Raw genomic sequence first — 26,223 nt, forward strand, 5'->3', positions numbered from 1 at the left:
TAAATGTTAAAACAGAATTCCTATCATTTTATGTAGGCAATGAATAAAAATCTATTACAACGTCGTGGAAAATAAAAAAAATATTTATTCTAGTTGAATTCGCATTAGAAAGCAAAGAAACAATGCGGATAGAATTACTCTCAATAATATCAAAATACATGTAGATATGTATCTATCCAAAGGGAAATTCAACAATCAAAATTTTTCAACTCAATATTGCTTGCAGTGCTTTGATAGCGTTTGTATTTTTCTTACTTAAGTGAGATGTGTCATAGACGCTCGCATCGTTAACATCGATACAAATCGTCTGCTGTTGACTTATTTGCCTGAATCAACAAACTGTCATGACATGTAATTTAATTATTTGGATAATTCCTGTCACGTATGTTATTAAAAGGAGATAACTTCGTGCAGAATAGTGGATATGAGCCGCGTCACGACAAAACCAACACAGTCCGTTTGCGACCAGCAAGGCAGCATGGATCCAGACCAGCCTGCGCATCCGCGCAGTCTGATGAGGATCCATGCTGTTCGCTTACAAACTCTATTACAAGTAGAGAAAGTGATAGCGAACAGCATGGATCCTGATCAGACTGCGCGGATGCGCAGGCTGCTCTGGATCCATGCTGGTCGCAAACGCAGTACGTTGGTTTTGTCTTGACGCGGCTCATATGTGTCTTCTTTTTGTATAGCTCTCAAACGTCTCGTTTCACGCACCATGGCATGACAACTAAAACTGATTATTTTCATATGAATTTTACATGTCCTTTTTGTGCCATTTAATGATACACGAATGTAAAATTGGTTACGATGGGGATTAGTCCAATACTATTTCGTTCAGCAATGCCCAACTTTTTCCAAACATATCAAATATGACGCCAAACTACGCCTCACAAGAGGAACGTATTTTTCTTGTCATTTATTTTTCTTCTCATCATCATCGTTAAATATCATATTGCCCGAATCAGTTCAAAATTACAAAGTTATGATGAGGTTTAATAACTCTTACCGAGCAAAATATCTTAAATGGATTTGCCAATCTTTCAATCTTGAGAAAACCATATATTATTTTTGGGGGGAAATTTCAAAATAGGTACCGACTGAACACTGCCGGCTGATCTTGGCCTGCACTTGTCGCACGGGATAGAATCAGTTGCCGCCAATAGGCTAAGGGAACAGAATGTTATGAAGAGGGAAATTATATTCAGTAACATGGATGCTTACGTTAATATAGCTGGCAGCATTCAGTAAACGACGGATTTTATGGAAGATACGCTTGGCCGCGGTATTAACTTAATTTTCTTACGTTTACAATTATTCAACCAAATAAGGAGCAAATGTTTTGTGTAAAACCCGAATACTTCTTCAACTAAATAAGGGCACTGTCAAAGTATATTTCCTGGTTCGGGAAATGAAATGAACATGGTTCTCGTAAATTCATTTAGCTCTTTGACAACTGTCTTCAGATATCTTTTTTAATTTGTGAGGGGGGGTGGGGGTTAGATGTCGATATAATTTTTAAAATCTCTACTTTGTCGGGCGAATTCAAATTAGCTTTTTAAATGAATCTTTTATGACATCATCAGATAATTTTTGAAATTGCGCAAAAAATCTACACCACAGGTTTTTTATTGCACCGAAACTGTAATGGTCCCAGTTTTATTGGAGGCGAAATGCCTCATGCAGGTCATTATTTAAGGCAGAGCTAGCACACCCGCATTGGAGAGAAAATGATTCAAAATCAATAAATGTAATCATAAACAGTTCTTTTACAATGGCCTAAACTTAAGACGTAAAAAAATGTTAAAAATAACAATTTACTTGTATCTATTTATAGTTATGATCAACATAGCTAAATACGCAATAACTTCACTATTTTTGTGTCACTTAGACAAGTTTATATTCAACCTATTATAGCACTAGTCTGGTATGTCATAAACTACCTGGGTGTTAAAAACTTTACATTCCGCCACCTTTAATCAGATCTGAAGACAACACCGTTTTCAGATCAAATGAATTTCTTTATTATTATTATTATTATTATTATTTGCTGTATTAAATAACGAATGAAAACAAATTCTTTCACTGGGTGCATTTTAAATCTGTTCTATTTCAACAACTTTTTTCTTCTTATCACTAGGTGCATTTATAACTGTTCTATATGAACATTTTTTTCAAAATCAGCATCCTCCCCACGTCAGTCTGGCCACGTGATCAGTTTTTCTCTTTGTTGGTTTAACAAATCCAAGGAACTGTAGCTGCGACACTGCCTGTATGAAACGTGCCCTGATAATGTGGGTTAAGGAAAATAGTAATGATAATTCTACAATGATATATAACTTCTTTGTGTGCAAATGGGGTTGGGGGATAAGTTACACCTTAATGATTTTACGACTTCATTCATCAAAAGACTGTAAAGTGAATTGGTCTATAACGGGAGGTCTGTAATACATTAAATAATTATGTTTGACAGTATCTTATATCATAAAAAACAACATACATACGAAAGAATTATACATGGATGTTGTAGGCAAATGTGAGATACAAATGTACATGATCCGATATTACATATACTTAAAGAGTAGATAATATAGTGTTCTAGACCAGAATAATATTATACATCATATAAATGTTCATATTAAATCATTTAGAACTTTATCAACATATTTTCTTTACACAATATTCTTTAGGAATATCAAAATTTTTATAGTTTTAATCAATGTTTGAAATACTTATGGAAAATGTGCCCATTGTAGACCAATTCACTTTAAGTGTCCTGTGCATTTTTTCACTCTCGATGCTATCCTTCGTTTTATCCATAATATTTCTATAATTAATTCAACCTTGAAATCATAAAATCCTTGCCACACATATGTGTAAAGTCTTAAACATTCTCTTGCTTTCTTACTGTTGTCCAACAGTTTATAGTTTATTTATTCAATCATGGCATATTACAACCATATTTTAATTTACAGTTCGACTAAAAGCAAATCGGCTGATATACATGTACTATTTTAGTCATATAATAGTTACATCACCAAATAAAATGTATCATATAACATATATATCTGCTAGTTAACAATGTCACAGTTTTAATTTACTTTAATTGCTCAAATAACTTTACAGAACTAACAAGGTCCTAGACATTTCTGTCAACATTGTTAAAAGATTCAAACCTAAAAAGCTGAAAAGTTCAGACCAAATGCTTTCCACACTCTGTGATAACTGGACTTTTAGCTAAAATCATATGTTCAGGACCATCAAAAGGTAGGTCAAACCAGGCAACGGTTATAACAAAATCTAGAGTAAGTTAGTTAGGCAAGGATACTGTAGTTCTTGAGCCGACTCTTTAGATACATCATCATCATCATCTGGTTGAACAACGGTTAAATATGCCTGAAAAATAAGTAACATAGCCACTAAAATCTCCTGTATTTCCTATCTATGATCTAAACATTTAACGATATCTAAAGTAGCTTAAATTTATCAAAACAAAGATTTCCTATCTATGATGTAAACATTTAACGATATCTAAAGTAGCTTAAATTTATCAAAACAAAGAAGACATGGGAATGATAAATTAATCATTCAAAGTAGAAAATTGTCTTTGACAGCCTGCATTAAAACTACACTAAAAATAGAAACATTTCAGAATTTGTATGCTAAACTTTAATCAAGAATTTATGAAGTTCACCAAGGGGTAAAATTCAATATAAAATCCACACTAAAGTTATTAGTCTTCAATAGTGACCTGCATGTACAACTATTATTCCAGTTACAATTCTAAAGTTTAATTTAAATAACTTCAATGTTAAATGCGATTGATAAGTGCAAATTAAACATCCAGCATTATTGAAGCAGGCCCAGTGTTCCTGAAAATTTAAGGATCAGCGTCAAATTTAAAAACTCAAACATTCTCAATAATTTATCTTCATAGATTAAATATTTAACATTAACTGAATAAATCTGGGCTTGAAATAGCATGTTTATGAAATTTTAGAATAAATATATTGTAATATTTGCAACATAAGGATTTTTTTCAAAAATTGATCTTGATTGAAAAAAATCGATCCTCATTTGGATCTGGTTATTTTTGTATGTTTTTTTATTTATTGATTTTATTCCAAAATAGGTTGGTTGTTTCTTTGCCAATCAGCAATTGTTTACATTTTGAATATGTACCATTTAATTCTAGCAAAATACAATCAATTTTAGTTTTAATGTAAATAAAATCAGGATCATTTGATCCCGATATTTTCTTAGTGATCACCGACCAGGCTTATACATGTATTAGTAAGGGGCCAGGCTTATATTAAAAAGACATACATGTATACCCATTTATATTCAAAGTTAAGCTAACAGAACTATAATTTTACCTGCATCCAGTCATACAGATTTATGAGCTGCCCACACTCCAGGTGTAGTTTATATATTATACATGTATCTGGCATCATGCATTTGATCTGACCAGATTCTGTCATACAACACTCGCACTGAAATGTTAAATGTCTGTTTGTATACAAGTCAAATCTCAATACAATTGTGCAGTTTTTAGACTTCACAAAATAGTGGCAAAACACAAACACTTGTATACTCTACAAGATGTAAATCCTATTCTGCTAAAATCTTTAACATCCAGATGCTGGCTAGGCATGTTACAGAGCATCTACAATTTTTTTTATAGTGTCAATATTGGAGTTTACTTATGTTATATAACTGGACTTTTTGTCAGACAAATGTAGTTGAGTCCCATCTATGACAACAAAGCTTTAATATTGACAGGGGCAAGATTTACCTCATGATATAACCCTTACAATTCTAATTTCTTAAATGGACCTGTCCATTTTTCAATTTTCACCAAAGAAAATCATTTTTGTTGTAAATTTATACAGACTGAATAGAAAAAAGTGCAGACTATAACCATTGGTCTGTGCTGGTGGCATTGTAGTAGTCAATCGGCACCGGTAGGCTAAAGGTTAAGACACATGTAAGAACTGGTATTAACCTAGCTGCGTAACTACCTCAAATGTGCAAATCATAAGCTTTTATGTCACAAGTCTTCAACACTAGCCAATAGAGCTTCTTCTTTCAGTAAGAACTTTATCATCAATTGTTTAATACATAACCATAAATCTAAATTCAAGTACAAACACAATTGGTCCAACAGCAAAATTGAAACCATACTAAATGTTCTTCAACAAAATCTGAAACAACTAAGGATTGCTGGCCCCATGGGTTCAAACCATGTCAGGGACAATCCATTGTTTACGTGAGCAAAAAACTTTACAGTCATTGTTTGGTACTGGCTGGTTTTCAGGAACAGGTTCTAATGTTTTAATTAGCTTATAGCTTCTAACACAATCAAACTGAAATAAATTTATATAAACTAACAATTAATAGCGAAAAGATAAAGATCAATTCTGTTTACCTGTAGATAATAGTGTGGGTTACTGAGAGCCATTTGTAAAGCGGATCTCGGTGCGGCGTTGAGACATTGTTTAATGGTACGGGATGAATTATAGTAGAATATCTCGTGTAGAGGTACATTCAGAGGACATATCAAGTATTTTCTGCAAATAAATCACAAGCATTACTTAAGATAAGCATCATAAAAAAGATTCATGCAATATATGGTACAAGTTTTTCTCTACATGTACCTGCCATCTGTCCAATCAAACATTTGTGGTCAATAAGTTGAAACATATGCAGTTGAACATATGTATTATATTTATTATTTCTTTCACCAAATTATAAAGGAGAAGATGTGATAAATGTATAAATTTAAACTTAACCAGATGAGGTTCAAATCAGTATAAATTTACCCCTGTTTCACACAATATCTTTATTTACCATTCTTTTTTGTTTACACAAATATTTAAATTTATGTTTACACAAATCTTTTGTTACAATGTACTGAATCACTTGTTACACAATATCAAACAGTTACACAATATATAAGCTGTAAAAAATCTTTATATGAAATTGATATTTCTGCACAATTGTTTTATTGGATTCAAATTAAATACAAACCATAAATTTCCAGTAGCTAATACATAAATATAATATAATAATATAAACTTCAAGACTGTCCAATGAATACTTACATAACAACATGCAGTATTAAAAAACAATGAATATAAGAGCAGTTACCTAAATAAAGCATCAAAATGATCAACAATTTCTTCTCTAAGCTTCTCATATGGAGACAACTTCTTTTGTTGTTTACTAATGTCTTGAAGTCTCTGCAAATCATAAAAATTTATGTTAAAAGAGTAAAGAAACTTAGTTCATGAATTTGTTTGTTTCATTTTACGCCTTTTTCCAACAGTATTTCAGTCATATAGGCGGGTAGTTTCCTAACCTTCTTTCCTGGAGAGTTACACCAGTACTAGACTACCTTCCTCTGCGCTAAACAACCAAAGCATCTCCCAGAGATCGACGCACGCCAGAGAGGTAACTGGATTAGAAGTCATCAACTCTAACCAATTGACCAAGGAGGCGGTACATAAAATATAAGCAGTTAATTTGTTCATTCTTCAGGTTATATCAGATGAAATATCATGATCAAACCTTATCTCAAATCCACAAACAAATTGTAATTTAACAAGAGCTGTCGGTAGGACAGCAACGCTCGACTATTCTTAGTGCTTGATAGTAAAAGAGCCTTGATAATGTAAAATTTTCAGAGTTAATAACAAAAGGACAAAATTTTTCTTTAAATCCATGTTAAAGTTATAGGCCTTGGACAGAGTCCTATTATGTTCCCAAAGTATAAAATATCAACTTGTTTCAATAGAATATGAAAATATCTGAGGTGGAATGCAAACCTATAAGTAAATTCTAAGTTGAAAAAGGGGTATAATTCTGTCAAAATGCTTGATACAGTTACCTCCTCCTGTCTACAGGTTGGGGTTATAATGGTGAACAAGTGTGCAAAGTTTCAAAGCCATATGTCAATGGACTTTGAAAATATTTGAGGTATTACAAAAACTTAAAACATAAATTCTAAGTCGAAAAAGGGGCATAATTCTGTCAAAATGCTGGATACAGTTACCTCCTCCTGTCTACAGGTTGGGGTCATGATGGTGAACATGTGTGCAAAGTTTCAAAGCCATATGTCAATGGACTTTGAAAATATTTGAGATATTACAAAAACTTTAACATAAATTCTAAGTCAAAAAGGGGCATAATTTTGTCAATATTGTAGGCAGAGTTATCCAACTTGTCAATCTGATGTACCTTGTTACTATAAATAAGTATTGTAAGTTTCAATTGAATATCTCAAGCAATAATTGAGATAATTGACTTTACAAAAAACTTTAACCAAAATTTCTAAGTCAAAAAGGGGCATAATTCTGTCAATATTGTAGGTAGAGTTATCCAACTTGTCAATCTGATGTACCTAGTTACTATAAATAAGTATTGTAAGTTTCAATTGAATATCTCAAGCAATAATTGAGATATTTGACTTTACAAAAAACTTTAACCAACGCAGACGCCGACGCGGACGCTGACGCCGACGCCGGGGCGACTACAATAGCTCTCATATTCTTCGAATAGTCGAGCTAAAAACTAAAAATGCTATTTATTATCACCATCACCATCACCACCACCACCATCATCATTATCATCAAAATCATCATCATCAAAATTATTCTTAATGCTGGACATCAAATATCATAAGACATTTCAACTCGAGCACTATCTCATAGAAACAAACATGTGGTTATGCCAGGACTCAAACTTCAGAATCCAAGGAATAAAGGCCATGATTTACCACTCAACCTATAAAGCTAGTTAAACAAGTGTTATAACAATAGAGATTCTGGAAAACTGATGATCCCTAGGGAGAAATGAAAACAGGATATAAATCAGTGAAAATCACAGATCAAGTCTAAATAAATTTTTCCAATGAGTCGAACAGTTTGTTTGTTTCTTTGTTTTGTTGGCTTTTAAGTCACCCTGACACTGTTAATGTCAGTAAGCAACTTTCCAACTGGTTGAAGAAGATCTCAGGTATACCTTTGTACATTAATTTGGGCACAAGCGGACACTAAGTAGAACCACAGATGTTCAGTAAAGCTGGTTTGATAACTTAAATGAAAGAATCAAAATTGCTAATGGGATTTGAACCCCCAGCGGTGCGAGGTTAGAGATTTTAAGAGTAAGCAATAATTTTATATATAAGTAAGATTTACCAAACAATATAATTCATAATGCATTTCTACAAAAGAACCCTACATACTTGTCTAAGTTGATGTAATGAGGTCCTGGAAGGTAAATTAGTGTCAGCTGGTTCTTTATTCTCCTCGTCCACCTCCTCAACAATATCTAAATATAGAAAATCCTTCATATTACAGTGGTATAAGGAAATTTTTTAGGTCATTGTTCATGGCCAATTATTTAAAAATTCAACCAATTGATGCCCTCAAGTAATTAAATAATGTTTATACAAGGTAGGTATATATAGGAAGCATTGGATCTACGAAAATTTTTACTTACTACTTTATCTGTTTCATCTAGAGATTGATTTGTATTGAAATATATTTTGTTTGATAGGTTTTGTTCTTGTCTTTTGTCAATAAATTTCGTGTACATGTTTACAATGTGTATAGTGTCTTTGCCATAAGTTGAAAATATTGTAAATGGCCAAACGCAAATTATAGCCGATTGCCAATAAACTGAACTGAAATGAACTGACAATTTTAGCTTCATATTTCAAGTCACTTCTCTGCAACCTAAGATCAGTAATATAGTGAACAAGTATAATATTTGAGAAAGTTGTGGCTAGTTTAAAGTGCGACATTTGCCATATCTACAAATGTCATAAACTCATTTCCTTACTGAACACTTTTAACTTGAAGTTAAATATTTTTTATCCCTGACTTACTATCAATATTGTCTATTTTGTTGAGCTGTTCCTCCATTTCTTTAAGCACAATAGAAAGACGTTCTTCTGTTGCTAGGATACCGCAACACTGTTGTAATAAACTTCCCAATTCATCTTTAGATAACATTCTGAAACAAGGGGGTATATTATATGAAAAACCAACTCAGCATTTAGTATCATAACAAGAGCTGTTGGTAGGACAGCAACGCAAGACTATTCTTAGTGCTTGATAGTAAAAGAGCCTTGATAATGTAAAATTTTCTAAGTTAACAAAATGGCCAAATTTTCCTTTAGATCTATAATTCTGTCAAAATGCTTGATACAGTTATCTTCTCCTGTCTGCAGGTTGGAGTCATGATGGTGAACAAGTGAGCAAAGTTTCAAAGCCATATGTTAATGGACTTTGAAAATTATTGAAGTATTAAAAAACTTTAACATAAGTGGTTATGCCGACGCCGACACAGACGCCGACGCTCAGGTAACTACAATAGCTCTACTTATTCTCATTGAATAGTCGAGCTAAAAATAACCAAATACCGATAACCAACTGTTTGAATATGAATTTCTATCTTATACTTTTTATCATTATTTGAAATGTTTAATTAATTGAATCTATCATTTTTCAGTATTCATGAACATAAACATACATAAATACACCTTTTTCAAAGCAATCAGTTCATGACAAAATTCAGTACTCGTAAATATAAATTAAATTGACTTTACAATTTTAAATTCATACAAAATAGTTTAAATCATGGTCAAAAATCAATATTTTCATGCTATTATCAATCATTTAAAAGGTACCCACTGACTTAATACTCCCATACTGACATGGTTTGTTTGGATTTTACGTCGCACCGACACAGTATAGGTCATATGGCGACGTTCCAGCTTTACTGGTGGAGGAAGACCTCAGGTGCCCTTCCGTGCATTATTTCAGGCACGAACAGGCACACGAGTAGAACCACCGACGTTCCGTAAGCTAGCTTGATAGCTTCTTCACATGAAAGAATCCAAAGTCCCTGTTGGGATTCGAACCACAGCGGTGAGAGGCAAGTGGTTTGAAGTTAACGACTTTAACCACTTGGCCACGGACGCCCCTACTGACATGGTAAATTTTTGATAACATTCTAGACTTTAAGTTGGAGGAAAATCTCCGGTATATTTCAGGCACAAGCGGCCACCTAATTAGAACAATCCATCCAACTTTAGTCTTATTTTCAGTTTATAACATACATATATGACACAATGTGTTGAATTAACATCATGTTGAAAAAAAAAGATTTTGCTCTAGATATGTACGAAAGCTGAAACTTACTTGAGTAAATCTTTCGCCTGTTTATAGTCCTCCGTATCATACACATTTGTCTGTAGAGTCACCGAATATACTTCTCTAACCTGAAAAGACAACATAAACTTTGCTTTATTATATAAATTTCAAAAGTTAGTATTATGACCAAAGAAGTGGAAATGCAACTAATGGATTTTATAAAACTGCATGTTTGTAACGTTGCTTTTCATGGATAATCGTGACGTTTATATAGTTTTATATACACGTGTGCCCTCAATTTATGAAAAATCATATTTTTTCCTCAAAAAAGGAAGTTCGCTGTATTATAAATTTTTTATAAAGATTTTTGACAGGCTATATGACCGTATATTAACAGTTGTTTGCAATATAACTTTCGCCTAGCAGATCAGGTTATATATACAAACAACAGTTGATATAGGGCCATATAACCTGTCAAAAATCTTTATAACTGATAATGTATTGAAATCTTTAATGTTGAAAAATGATAAACATATATATCAGTGTCATTTTATCTCCTTCCATTATTCATATTTTCAGCTTGTCTGTCAAACGTGATGTCAATAAATCTTATGACATCATGAAAATTATTTCTTCTCTCAGTGTAATTTAACAGGTTTTTTTATTGTTCTCTTTTTCTATTTCATTAAGAATGGAAATAGATATTATTCTTGTATAATTGCAGGGTGCTTTGTTATTAATTACTCAGGCAAAATGACCTTAATGATTATATAACCTCGCAAATTAAAGCATACATACAAACTAATTTAGCATGAAGTATGAGAGCAAATCATAACTTGGGTTAGTCAATATAAGATATACTAATTACCTGTTTGCCAAGGGGATAACCTGGTAATTTGCACACTAAAGTATGTAGACATTTCAAAATGGGAAAGAAATCTGTTTGATAGTCATGTATACCATGTATCAACTCCACGATCCTGTCCTGTGAAAATAATTCTAAATTTTACACACATATATCATAATATAAATATGAAAATAAAAAGTAATATGGGGCATTCCATGGCTTATTGGTTAAGGTTGACTTCAAACCACTTGCCCCTTAACTGCTGTGGGTTCGAATACCTGACAGGGCCTTTGAATTCTTTCATATGTGGAAGCTATCCAGCTAAATTCCCAAACGTCAGTGGTTGTACTCATGTGCCCATTAGTGCCTGAAATCATGTATGGAATGGGGCATTCAAGGTCTTCCTCCACCAGTAAAGCTGGAAAGTCACCATATGACTTATATTGAGTTGGTGCAACATAAAACCAAAACTAGAAATGTGTCCATAGGACACGGGTGCCCCCACCGCGCCACTGTTCTGTCAATCTTTTTACTAAGTCAAGGGAAATAACTCTACAAATACTGGATAAATCCACAAGCGAAACCCCAGGTGCAAATCTAAATATGCTGAGCAACCTGCCCATAAGGTTTAATGACTATGTCAAATCCTTTTTCAGTAACTTGAGACACAAGTTGAAAATTGCAAAAATTTTCTAAGTGAGGGGCAATAACTCTAAAAATACTAAATAAATCCAGACGAAAATACCTGGTGCACAACTGCACATGCTGATCAATATTCCTGTAAAGTTACATGACTCTAGGTCAAATACTTTTTGAGTTACTTGCGACACATGTTGAAAATTGCAAAATTTTACTAAGTCAAGGGCAATAACTCTGAAAATACTAAAAATATCCAGACGAAAATACCCAGGTGCACAACTACACATGCTGATCAACATTCCTGTAAAGTTTCATGACTCTAGGTCAAATACTTTTTGAGTTACATGCGACACAAGTTGAAAATTGCAAAATTTTACTAAGTCAAGGGCAATAACTCTGAAAATACTAAAAATATCCACACGAAAATACCCAAGTGCACAACAACACATGCTGATCAACATTCCTGTAAAGTTTCATGACTCTAGGTCAAATACTTTTTGAGTTACATGCGACACAAGTTGAAAATTGGAAAATTTTACTAAGTCAAGGGCAATAACTCTGAAAATACTAAAAATATCCACACGAAAATACCCAGGTGCACAACAACACATGCTGATCAACATTCCTGTAAAATTTCATGACTCTAGGTCAAATACTTTTTGAGTTACATGCGACACAAGTTGAAAATTGCAAAATTTTACTAAGTCAAGGGCAATAACTCTAAAAACACTAAAAATATCCAGAAGAAAAAACACAGGTGTACAACTACACATGCTGATCAACATTCCTGTAAAGTTTCATGACTCTAGGTCAAATACTTTTTGAGTTACGTGCGACACAAGTTGAAAATTGCAAAATTTTACTAAGTCAAGGGCAATAACTCTGAAAATACTAAAAATATCCAGACGAAAATACCCAGGTGCACAACTACACATGCTGATCAACATTCCTGTAAAGTTTCATGACTCTAGGTCAAATACTTTTTGAGTTACGTGCGACACAAAAGTGAACGGACGGACGGAAGGACGGACGGAAGGACAAGGGTAAATCTAAATGCCCGCCACTAATGTGGGGGCACAAAAAAAACAAAAAACATCAATTTTTAGACTATTTTAGATGAGGAAAGATTCTGTCTACTTAATTGATGATGGCAAAATGTTAAAAACATTCATATTTTGATCTATGAACTATTCTTTCCATCAAAAGCAGGCATGCAAATATCTAAACCTGGCCAACATAATATCATTTAGGCAAATTCGTCAAAAATATTATCAGCGCAAATATTGTATTAACAAAAAAATAAATAAATAAAAATTGATTCAAATTTGCAACCTGTACACAGAAATCGTGGTGTTTTTTTTACCTGACCTAATGACATTTTTTTTTTTTACCTTCACTGACTCAAAGTTTGAAATTTGAATTTTTGGAACAGCATAAATGCATGTAATACAGCTAAAGTAGTTGCAGACAAAATTTATATATTTACCTTAGTAAATGAGTCCTTTAATAAAAGATCTGGTTGTTCTTTAACACTACATTTCTCTACATACCTGAAATGAAAAAAAAAAAAAGAATAAAATTACCTTATCTGAAACATACAGAATCCACAGTATGTCCTATATTTAAAATGTTTAAAAAATGTTATCATGAACTTAAAATAGTAACTGATTTGACAAAATATATCCATCAGTAACCTGCAGATGTCCTTAAAAGTGATTGGAAATGTTTTCCTGTGATGCTTTAAACAACTTGTAAATGACTGGAGTTTTCTACAAACTGTCTGATTAGCAGGTCATAGATGACAAGGACATCTCAAAACACTAGTATATACCTCACATGCCCTTGAAGAGTTCTATACACACATTTATACCTCTTAAATATTCAATATTTCTAAACTTTAATAACCAACACCTGAATACCTTATAAATGATAAGCATAAAAACCTCATGAAAGATTAACACTTGTACATATTTCGCAAACGATTTACACTCATACATACCTCATAAATGATAAACCCTGATGAATATCTTATAAATGACACTCATAAATGATAAACCCTCAAAATAAATATCTCATAAATGATAAACACTCATATCTCATTAAAATACTTGTAAATACCTTATCAATAATAAACACTCATGAATACATCATTAATGATCAACACTAAAAAAATACCTCATAAATGATTTAAGATGACGAAGTTGTTCTACATCAGCACTATCCATTGTCTTCACCACAGACTCCACATTATTTAATGGACAGCATAGAAAACTCAAAGACTGAGTCATATAGTGGTCCATCATTGCAAACTGTGTTAAAAATAAGATTGTAAATTAATAAAATGAGAAACTTAAAAGTTCATCTTTTCACTGTCTTTCAACACTGTTTTAAACAATTCATGTGGAGAAGTTGGCAATTACATGTTCTCGAGGGAAAAACAATTTTTTACTAATAAATAATCTAGAAACACTTTGCTTGTTAAGAAATACAGACACAGTTGCCATCACTAACAAAACAAGATATGTTTGTAAAACATGTATGCCCCCTATCAGCAGCCAATTAGTCATGTGATAAGGTTATTGTGCATGACTTCTGACCCCAAGTGATCAAACAATTAATAAAGGGTTATCAAGTATCTACTGGTCATGACCTTGACCTTTGACCCCCTTGAACCCAAAACTCAATAGGGGTCATCTGCTGGTCACGACCAATCATCATACAAAGTTTAAAGTTCCTAGGCCAAAAAGCGTTTTTAGTTAATTGATCAGAAACCGTTTTAACATACAAGGTCAATGTGACCTTGACCTTTGACCCCAAAATCAATAGGGGTCATTTGCTGGTCATGACCAATCACCATGCCCAAGTTTGAAGTTCCTAGCCGTCACCAAAAAAAAAAAGCGTTCTCTAGTTATTGATCAGCAAAACCGTTTTTACTTACAAGGTCAATGTGACCTTGACCTTTGACCCCTTGATCCCCAAAATCAATAGGGGTAAACTGCTGGTCATGACAAATCACCATACCAAGTTTGAAGTTCCTAAAGGCCTGAGCGTTCTTAAAGTTATTGATCAGAAACCGTTTTTACTTACAAGGTCAATGTGACCTTGACCTTTGACCCCTTGACCCAAAACTCAATAGGGGTCATCTGCTGGTCACGACCAATCATCATATAAAAGTTTTGAAGTTTCCTAGGCCTTTGCGTTTTTAGTTAATTGATCAGAAACTGCGTTTTTTACCTACAAGGTCAATGTGACCTTGACCTTTGACCCCTTGACGCCCAAAATCAATAGGGGTCATCTATGGTTCATGACCAATCACCATACCAAGTTTGAAGTTTCTAGGCCTAAGGGTTCTTTAGTTATCATCGGGAAAACCGTTTTTACCAAAAAGGTCAATGTGACCTTTGACCTTTTGACCCCTTGACCCCCAAAATCAATAGGGTCATCTACTGATCATGACCAATCACCATACCAAGGATTGAAGTTCCTAGGGCCTTAAGGTTCTTTAGTTATTCAATGTGACTTGACCTTTCGGAAACCTAAGGTTTTTGCTTACAAAGGTCAATGTGACCTTGACCTTTGACCCCTTGACCCCAAAATCAATAGGTCATCTACTGGTCATGACCAAATCACCATACCAAGTTTGAAGTTTCTAGGCCTAAGGGGTTCTTTAGTCCATCACTGATTTATTCGAACTCGGAAAACCGTTTTTTACCCAAAGGTCAATGTGACCTTTCGGACCTTTTTGACCCCTTGACCCTTGACCCCAAAAATCAATAGGGGTCATCTCGAAACTGATCATGACCAATCACCATACCATAAGTTTGAAGTTCCTTAGGCCTTGAACTAAAAGGTTCTTTAGTATTTGATCGGAAACCGTTTTTGCTTACAAGGTCAATGTGACCTTGACCTTTGACCCCTTGACCCCAAAATCAATAGGGGTCACGGCGTTTTTTTTCTACTGTGACCTTGACGCTTTGACACCTTGACACCCAAAATCATAGGGGTCATCTCCATGTACCAATCACCATACCAAGTTTGAAGTTTCTAGGCCTAAGGGTTCTTTAGTTATCACTCGGAAACCCGTTTTTACCCAAAAGGTCAATGTGACCTTGACCTTTGACCCCTTGACCCCAAAATCAATAGGGGTCCATCTACTGATCATGACCAATCACCATACCAAGTTTTGAAAGTTCCTAGGCCTTAAGGTTCTTTAGTTATTGATCGGAAACCGTTTTTTGCTTACAAGGTCAATGTGACCTTGACCTTTGACCCCTTGACCCCAAAATCAATAGGGGTCATCTACTGGTCATGACCAATCACCATACCAAGTTTGAAGTTCCTAGGCCTAAGGGTTCTTTAGTTATCACTCGGAAACCGTTTTTACCCAAAGGTCAATGTGACCCTTGACCTTTGACCCCTTGACCCCCAAAATCAATAGGGGTCATCTACTGATCATGACCAAATCACCATACCAAGTTTGAAGTTCCTAGGCCTTAAGGTTTTTCTTTAGTTATTGATGGGAAACCGTTTTTTGCTTCCAAGGTCAATGTGACCTTGACCTTTGAAACCCCTTGAACCCCAAAATCAATTAGGGGTCATCTACTGGTCATGACCATCACCATACCCAAGTTTGAAGTTTCTAGGCCTAAGGGTTCTTTAGTTATAACTCGGAAACCCGTTTTTACCCAAAAAGGTCAATGTGACCTTGAACCTTTGACCCCTTGACCCCAAAATCAATAGGGGTCATCTTACTGATCATGACCAACACCATACCAAGTTTGAAGTTTCCTAGGCCTTACTAAAGGTTCTTTAGTTATTGATCGGAAACCGTTTTTGCTTTAAACAAGGTCCAAATGTGACCTTGCCTTTGACCCCTTGACCCCAAAATCAATAGGGGTCATCTACTGGTCATGACCAATCACCATACCAAGTTTGAAGTTCCTAGGCCTAAGGGTTCTTTAGTTATCACTCGGAAACCATTTGGTCTACGGACCGACAAGTGCAAAGCAATATACCCCCTATTCTTCGAAATGGGGGCATAACAATAAACTAATCTCTACATCCAGAATATGTTTGCTTGAGTTTTTGGATTTCAAGTCACATCAACACTTTAAAGAGGTGATACATGTATTAATAATGACTTCCCAGCTTTACTAGTGGAGGAATTCCTCACATGCCCTCCTCAGTGTATTATTTCAGACACAAGCTGGCATCTGAGTAGAACCATCAACGTTCCATCATATAGATGAAAAGCTTCCTCAGATAAAAGAATCTAAATTTTCCTGCTTGGATCGGGCGAGGGGCAAGAGGTTGGAATACAGCAACCTTAACCAATCATCCATGTAATTTCCCCATGTCTTCAGTTAACTGTGCCCTAACTGCATGTTTAATGATTTGATTCAAAAGTGAAAGATTCTGCAACAGAACACTAGAAGGAACTTACCCTTAGAGCCTGATTAAAGTTGAGGCACAGAGAAGTCATGGTACAGGAAAATATCTAATAGCAAGCTGGAACACCGCCTTGACCTAACTTGAACGGGTAATTTTCTGTATCAAAATCTAAAGGAAAAATGTGTAACAAAATAATTTACGAATATCATATATGTTCAAGTAGGTTTTATATGTCTTTTCTACCCTTCGAACACCTCTAAAATTTGTTTTGCAATAATGCTTTTAAAATTGTGAGGTTTTAGAGCAATCATGTAGAAGTTACCACTTTAAGTTTTCATCTGATTGTTGATCCTGACTACCCTGTGCCACTTGTACAGCGCCAGCACCATTTAAGGCTTGTAATTGATTAAACTCTAATTACTTGCAATCGAAAATGACTTCAATAACTTCATTTCATTTGATGTAGGGGTGATGCATGTTATAAATAGCATTAACTAGTTAATTTACTTTATTTTTCTTAAGTTAAAAATAGCATTAATTAAATAGTTAATTTCTTTCATTTTTCTAAACCGTTTGAACCATGAACATTTGGCAATATTAAGACAGCATTCCCAACCACACTCATATGCCTTAAGCATTCCCAACATGAAATACATTGCATTCATATATATCTTATTTCAAAATAAACACTTATGTCACCCTTGCCCAAACCTCCCTAACCCCTATTTAAATATTCTAGTGGGAACAATGATTGTAATATTATTAAGTCAGAAAAGTAATATAACTACAAAGTCACCTTATTTATAGCCAGAGAGAGATATTCACTTGATGGTGGAGCCTGGAATTTCTCCATACACAATAGTGATGATACCTCATTTGGCAGCAGACGATGAATGGCCGAGACAGATGTAGCTATCCCAAATATGAAAACTAATGGCACTTCATTGATGTAATTACTGAAATATGATACTAAGCACACTGAAAAGTTTATAAAGATAATACATTTGGTACACAAAGATAGAATACTGAATATGATACACAACAGAAGTATATGTACACTAAAATGTGATACACAGAGTAAAATGACATATCATATAGAATGTAAATATACTGATTGGACCAAATCTCATATGAAGAAAGTAGTTGTTTTCACAATCAAGAAACTTTAAACTCATTCTTAGAACTGGTTTATTTACAGAACAGATTCAAAAGTGTCTCTTAAAGCTTATATCTTCCTACATAATCAAACTAAAATAAATTCTGTATACTGATACTGGTATACAATGAGAGTACATACCAGATACACAAAGAATGTGTACTGAAATATGGTATACAAAGAGAATACACTGAATGCTTTTACTAAGAATGATCAAATTTAATAGCCTCAGCTAAGCCATGTTTCTTGTTCAAATCTGATCTAAATAGAAAAGTTATGTAAAAATCACCTGGCAATTTTTATGAAGTCCCTGAATAACTCTCGGTACAAAGTTTTCAAAGTCTTCCATCACAAACAACAACTGGAGGGTACGTTGCCATGGCAACAGGTGTTCCGTCTGTAGATTTGCGCTTCTTTGGTGATGACAAACTTTTGGCTTTCTGAAAAAGCAAGACATTGCAGTTGAAACATTTGACAAAACAAACCATCAAGTAAGTACACTGGCAGCCCATTATAACATGGCTCGTTATAATGCTAACCTAAATATTACACACAAAGCTCGAGAAACCTCTAAAATACCAGACGCATTCCAAAAGCAATACATTCTCCTCAATAAGCTTTTCAAAAGAACCAGTATAAGAGACAAATATCTCTTTTTAACCCTACTTGTCTTCAGATTAATAAATATATTCCAACTTACTACAAAATAACAAAAACAGTTTCAATTTATAACAATCATTTTGTAACAAGAACAAAAACATTGTTAACTTCACTTAACAAAAACACAAAAAATTCTTGACATTTACTCCATATTGCGAGCATTTTTAAATATTCAAGAAGTAAGTTAAATGTTTTAGATAAACAAAAAATATGAGAAGACAGACATCTGACTTACCATTACTTTATTTCTGTACCATTTTGACAATGTGGCAAGGGTCAAAGGTAAAGATTTTGAGTTCAGTTCCGCATCTTCATTATCAACCACATCATCATCCTAAAAAGAAAATGCCAAGAAGTCAATGTTACTTTAAAGTGAATTGGTCTACAGTGGAAGGTCTGTTATACAACAAATAATTTTGTTGATAGTATTTAGTATCAGAAATAACAACAAACCATGAAAGACATAGTACATTAATGATGCTGTTAAGTATGATAGCAGATAATAAAATGTTCTAGATAAAAATGTTATTATTCATCATATAAATGTTCACATTAAATCACTTAGTAATACTTTTTCAGAATATTCAAGTGAAACATATATATTTGGAAAGCTTTTGGACAATATGCCTATTGTAGACCAATCCACTTTAAGTAATCCATATAATTAGGCTCAGAATCAGAGCTGTGATTCTGCTTTCTTCTTAAAGGGACCCCACTGAGGATTTTTGACATGACAGGACTAGAAATATTTTGATGTAAGCCTGGACCAATAGCATGTGTGCAAATTTTCAGATCATTGCCCCACATAATTTTTTTCAGAATGATCTTTTTCATTGTCCAAAGTGACCCAGAAATGAATAGCCTTTCCTTATTATCCTTTGCAGATTTTTTTTCCATTTTCAGTGCTTCACTTCATCTATGCAAGAATGAATTTTTTTATGTTTTAGGCTTGTTCAACTCATTGGCTTAGGTAACCAAAATACAAAAATTATTCTATTGGGCATTGTATTGTTTTGGCTAGAAGACTAATGGTGATCTTTGTGGGAAGGGAAACACTTTGTTATCATAGGCCCTACACCATTATGTGAACAATATCAAAACAACACATTTGAATCATACTATGTACTGTTTATCCAGTAGTTGACTCAGAGTCCTACTAAGAATACTTTTCACATTCTGGCAGTCTTTGGACTTGAGGATAGCAACTTGTGGTGTAACTCTCTCACGCAACATAACAATCAGGTTGTTGAACATCGTACTGTGATCAGGCGTGTTCACACCTGCAAAATGGGAGATAAAAGTGAAAACACTGAAAAATTAAAACATTTTGCCCTCAACCCTTAAACACTAGCATATTTATTTTATTTATATACTTTATTCTTACTTAATTATATACCTGAAAGGTCATTTTCAATTGGAAAAAAAATACATACTATATGTAATGATTTTTAAGTATTTAACACTTTCTATTGCTTTTTATGACACCACAAGCATATACTGATGTTATTATTGTTATATTTATATGCCTTTCCTTAAAGAATAATAATTTTGTTCAGATTCTATTTCAGCATTTTACAACAAGAAAAAAATTCTTTTGTTTGGCTCTGCTTTTTTTTTTTTTTTTTTTTTTTTGCACAATAAAACAAATGCAAAACAAGCAATACAAGTAATAGCAACACATGGGGAGGCAACTTTTTGCTAACCCCCGAGACAAAAGCAGTAGCACATAAATAATGGGAGACTACTCTTACAACCTGTAACAAGGCAGCTGCAGGTAATTTCATCAATTGCATTATTGAAACATTTATCTTCTAGCGAGAATTTTTCATGACATGTCTGGGTGAAGTTCAGCAATTCTTCAAATATATTACAGTTGAAATCAGCTTTGCAGAATCTGTAAACAAATTTATACAAGATTATGGAAACAACCTTATTCTACCATCTACCATCTACAAACTTTTTTTAAAAACATCCACAAGAATTATAGCTTTATACCTTTAATAGTTTTACAAATTAGGCAAGTAAGGCTTGTAAATAATTGTAAATTTAGAATTTTTAATTAGCTCAAGAGAAAAATCTACTAGTTTTTGGCTGTTGGGCTATTACTAATTTCAGTGTTCTTACAAAATGAAAAAAATAGCTTCATCCCTTCAGAGATAGTGCCTTTCTGACTATTTACCTGATTATCACCATAAACTAAGGTTTCAGGGCATGAACAGGCAACATATTGAATAAGTACCTGAATTTTGCATATCTATCTCCTTCCCACATTTGAAACAAAATGTTGTTATGACACAGCCGTGACCGTTGGTCTTGTCAGTTGGCAAATAGTCATCTGAAATATTTAAATCTCACAAGATGGGTATAAATCAACTTATTATACTGGTACTAAACTTTTTACAATTTAACCCTTAAACAAAAAGTGATTACCCCTTGCCACCAGCATAGAGCCAGGCCAGCCTGTACACCTGTGCAGTCTGATATAGCTCTATACTGTTGGTAGATCAAATTTTTTGAATTTTGATTTTAGAAAATCCCTTCAATCTTCAAATGGACTGTTCTAAATTCAAAGCAGGGCCAAATCCAATATTCCTAATTCATTATTCAGCAGGTTTAATACACAAATTAACACCGCATCATGACCAAAACTGATAAGCCTTCCCTAGTACAATTCCTAATCATTTCATCCTTCCAAATAATCAAGCTGAAAAAACTGTGTGAAGCAAACGTAGCAATTCCTTTAAAAAAAAAAATGTTAATTTTATCAAGGGTTTATTGTTGAGACTTGAGTAGCTTTAATGCACATTGTTCAAGGCATATGAATAGTTGTTAGACTTAAATAATTAAACTTTTGACAACAAAGTACCCTCAACAAAGTACCCTATCACTTCAATAGACTGACCTTCAGCTTCAACATGCATTTTATCTTTTACAAATACATGTATTGAAGTATTACACAGCCAATGAATGTCGGATAATTTAAATTGGCGTTCATTTATATAAAACAGGAACAAGTAGATTCCACAGGACGTGGCTTTAATATCTAAGGGCATACCTATATTTGCATTTTTCTTCTTTCCTTTGAAAACAAAACAACCCTGAAACAGAGAAAATAAATATTTATTACCCGAATACAGTACCAAAAAAAGCAAAGTCTCAGTACCTGTAATTTCTTCTTCATTTGTTTTTCCTTTTTTATTTCTAAGACTTATCATGACTCACCCTTCAAAGCTTTGCCTACTTTTCATATTATTTTTTAGGCCGAGCTAACCATTGCAGGTCATTAACTTAAATTTTATTTTTTTTGTATTATTTATATGAAATGATATTTTAATTTGTTAAAAACTGTTATTTTATATATATGTATATCCTTTTTATGTAACTGTGATCTATGTTGTTGCAAAAAAAAAATGTTTCCTTAACTTATAAATTATTACTTGACTTTATCCAGCGTAGGGCCGCAAAATCAGAAAAAATCTCTTATAACCCCATCAAGGTCTGACACCCAATAATTATTTTCCGGTATGACAGTATGTTTAATTTTTTCTCATAACTTTATCAGTTTCTGTTTTTTTTAAACGAATTCAAAGTTGGTCAACTTGGTGAATATTACCACACAGTATCTGGTACTCAAAAAAATGATATTGTGGTGCTCACGGACCTTGGTTCGAAGATAGGCTGAGTACGTGAGTATATGCTTCATAACCCTCGATTGGCTGTAACCCCTGACGGCAAAGGGCCCAATTGGGAATCTGGGTGATTCCTCCAGAAGCAGCCATTGGTGCTGCAGGCAACATTGACTAGGTGAAACTAATCCGTTCATTAGACAGGCATATTAGTGCATCCGGACCTGGTATACAGACATCTAGATAGGTAAGTCATTTACTTATCTTGTGGTAGGTTCTACAATGGTGGCAGCGGTAATTTGAGTACCAGTTTTGCCAGTAAAAAATCGCTACCTGCAAAACAGCTGATTTTAGGTGAGGCATTTTTGTAAACCTAAAATAATCGAACCTTGTGTCTGTTAACAGGTGTAATTGGTCTTAAGACAATTGCATTTATTTCATAAGGCACTTTTACGTGTAATTTTTGGATAATTGAGATAATTATTCGAATTTGGCGGATTTTTTCCGTGGAGACACCAAAGGAAATAGCCAACCGGTGTTCAGTGTGAAATCACCAAGTCAGTTTTGTGCTTTTGTTCTGCCATCGTATTTTATTAGATTTAACATTAATTTAATAGAGTAATTTGTTTATTTTTTGATAAATAAGTTTTGTTGTTGTTTTCTTGTAATTGGTACACAAGTAATTGAACCATGTCACTGCAAGATGACTCAATATCCATGGCGGACATAGCATCAATTAAGGATGAGTCTGCTGCAGGGTCTCAAGGACCTGTAGCGGTCAAATTCGGTGATATTGACAGGCTGATGCTGATTCCTGGAATCAGTAAAAAGTTAGCTATAGCCCTGATATCAGTGAGGGAAAATAGTGGCAATATCACGCCCGAGATTTTGTCTGTCATTTGTCAGAAAACTTTTTCTTCAGATGAGTTAGCGCTTATTGACTTTACGTCAAATAAGTCTTGGACTTTTGCAGAGGAAGTGGGGTTAACAGAAGCCAGTAAAGGGCTTTCCCAAAAGAGAAGAGAGGATGTAGCTTCTCGACTTATGACACAAGGTCTAGAAAAGGATAGTCAAGGTCGGGAACCTACATCAGGTGAGGGTACGTCATATGGGGATCTATACACTAGTATGAGACCACCCCCTAGGAAGGTTGAATATGATTTCTCTCTTGAGAGGGAACAAAATCTTAGGCGCAGGCTAGAGGACCATTATACCCCAAGGGGTGGTCATGGTGAGGCCGAAATTGGTAATCGATCAAACGTGGGGTGGTATGAGGCTGAACATAAAAGGTGTCAGCCCAGCTTGTTAATTGATACGTTAAAATCATTACCAAGGCACCTGACGTTTCATGGGGTAGGCTCCTGGAAAGCTTTCATTTTGAAGTTTAACAGGTTTGCCGAGGCCTCTAATTGGTCAAGAGGAGAAAAGCTTAGATGGTCTTTTTGCTGGTGTTTGACAGGAAAGGCCATGGAGTACTTTGTCATTTTGAATGACACAGAAGAGGTATAGACTCATATAGGAGTCTATATGCTTAATGCTGGAAGCGCGGTATGGGCAACCATGATTTTACCTGCTGCGTTTCAAGCACAATTCCAGCAGGCTTGTCAAAACCCCGATGAGTCTTTGGAAGATTTTTGGAGAACGACTGTTGATTCTGGCGGTAAAAGCATTCAAGGCTTGCCAAGTCTCATTTATTGAAGAGCAAGTTATTAGTCGTTTCTGCCAAGGGCTGCTTGACAAAGATGCAGGGCATCATGTTTGTATGCAGTCCCCGTCTAGTGTTCAAGGGGCAATTCAAATTGTAAGAAAGTACCAAACAGGTGTACAAGGCCATGCATGGTAAGGCAAGAAAGGATACTAGGCGGCGCGATGATGAAAATCGCGATGTTTTTGCCGTTGAAGCTACATCGGTTAGCTCATCTTCCACCCTGGATAACCTTACTGTAATGAGGGTGATCCAACAGTTGGAACAGAAGTTTGATAAGGTTATTGGTTTAGGAAACCATAAGAAAGGGCCTTATGTGTGTTTCAATTGTGGGAAGGAGGGACATTTTAGAAGAAATTGTCCTGATCTAGGGTCTGGGAAATAGACTGTTTGTGGTAAGGAATGACCATTCTATTTTTGAGGTGGCTTATGGGGTTCCGGGAGCCACAATGGCAATTGGGGAGGTGGTTGAAGGAGCTGTCTCGGTATATTAATGTGTTGCAACACTGTCCAGGTTGTGAGCATGGGAAAGGGGTGCAGTTGGCCACAAGTCCGGACGACGTGGGTCATTGTATCGAGTACCATGTGGGAACACATCTGGATAAATTGCGTTGTGGTAGGTGTATATATTAATAACAGAGCCCAGAATAATTGGGGGTCCTTCTTGAGGAGGTAGATGATACTGTGCATCTAGTCAAGGAATACAGACCAGAAATTGACATTAAATAATATTCTGGGGGGACTAGGCGAAGCACAACTGTCTACTGGTCTGAAGGTTTAACGCCATCTGACGCCAATGATGTGAATGGCAAGCCAGGCCTTGCAACAAAAGTCTCTGATGGAGAGAATTTACCAAAGAGTGTAACAGTCACCAAGGGGTAAATTTGATAGCTTGATATGTCATCACTGGGCTAGGCACCAATTGTAAGGTTGAGGCAAGTTAGTGCCTGGATCTGATGACCCTGAGCACTAGGGTGTTCTGTAAGTATTGCTAAAGGAGGCTATTTCTCGTGATCATAGCCTGCCATCTTCAGGTCATCAGGTTGTAACATGTATTAGGGAACAAGTTAAAGAGGAGTATACCTAGTATGGTTTTGGCCATGATGTGAAACTGCTTGTTTCATAGTGTAAGGCCGGTAAGTCGTCTGGCAGAAGTGCCATTTGACAAATGATTACCAGGCAGAATCCCCCATGGAACGGGTACATGGGATTGAACTTGTTATGGTGGATCAATTCACTAGGTGAGTTGGATGTATACCTCTTGCGATCAGTCAGTGGTGGCTGGAGAAGTTCCAGAACATGTGTGTGGAGTTCACTGCTGTGAGCTGCCGGTCAAACGACCATTTGGAGACGGTCATTGAGGTGAGTATTCCAGACTCCTGGAGACCAATGCTCCATGTTTTAGTCAACCGAAAGGTAGTAGTTCTACTCCAGATATGATCGGTGGGTCAAGTTGCGCGTTTTCCAACTGACCGGTTATCGCACAGAGGCTGTGCATTGAGGGGAGGCTGTTGCTCTCAGTGGACAGGTCTGATTAAGCCGTAGGTGCTTACTTGGGATCAAATGGTTAGAGGCCTCGAAACATCTTAGATTTTAAATGTTTCATTGATATAGGACCTGTGATCTGCAAATTGTGGGTTATTGGTAGAATATGGCACCTTAAATCACAAGGGAGGGGTATCGTAACTTATAGTGCTAATTGTAAAAAAGCACGTAGTTGCAATACCAGTACTGGTTAGAACCAGGAAAGTCATCCCAGAAATAAGAGCCTGTTAGGTTAGGTCGTCAGGGTGGACCAACACCTTCAAATAGGATGGGAAGGAGTGTGGTGCTCACGGACCTTGGTTCGAGATAGGCTGAGTACGTGAGTATATGCTTCATAACCTTGATTGGCTGTAACCCCTGACGGCAAAGGGCCAATTGGGATTCTGGGTGATTCCTCCAGAAGCAGCCATTGGTGCTGCAAGCAACATTGACTAGGTGAAACTAATCCGTTCATTAGACAGGCATATTAGTGCACCTTCCAGACCTAAAATGTA

The 26,223-nt window shown here is 35.0% G+C and overlaps 1 protein-coding gene across 1 annotated transcript; it reads right to left on the reverse strand.

Annotated features, from left to right (window-relative positions):
- Positions 1-1,478: 1,478 nt before the first annotated feature.
- On the reverse strand, positions 1,479-20,133 carry LOC132740530 (origin recognition complex subunit 3-like; the record flags this gene model as incomplete). The annotated part of the gene is given in 17 exon segments (XM_060728453.1): positions 1,479-2,286; positions 3,329-3,396; positions 4,377-4,493; positions 5,429-5,570; positions 6,151-6,242; positions 8,246-8,331; positions 8,891-9,018; positions 10,209-10,288; positions 11,029-11,145; positions 13,133-13,196; positions 13,822-13,979; positions 17,834-17,993; positions 18,483-18,508; positions 18,510-18,546; positions 18,548-18,633; positions 19,089-19,187; positions 19,973-20,133. Coding segments are annotated over 17 exon segments (1,727 nt in total), but the record flags the coding sequence as incomplete, so codon positions are not given.
- Positions 20,134-26,223: the final 6,090 nt, after the last annotated feature.

This window comes from Ruditapes philippinarum, unplaced genomic scaffold, assembly GCF_026571515.1.
Source record: "Ruditapes philippinarum isolate M1 unplaced genomic scaffold, ASM2657151v2 ctg557_1_1_1_1, whole genome shotgun sequence".
NCBI classification, from domain to species: Eukaryota; Metazoa; Mollusca; class Bivalvia; order Venerida; family Veneridae; genus Ruditapes; species Ruditapes philippinarum.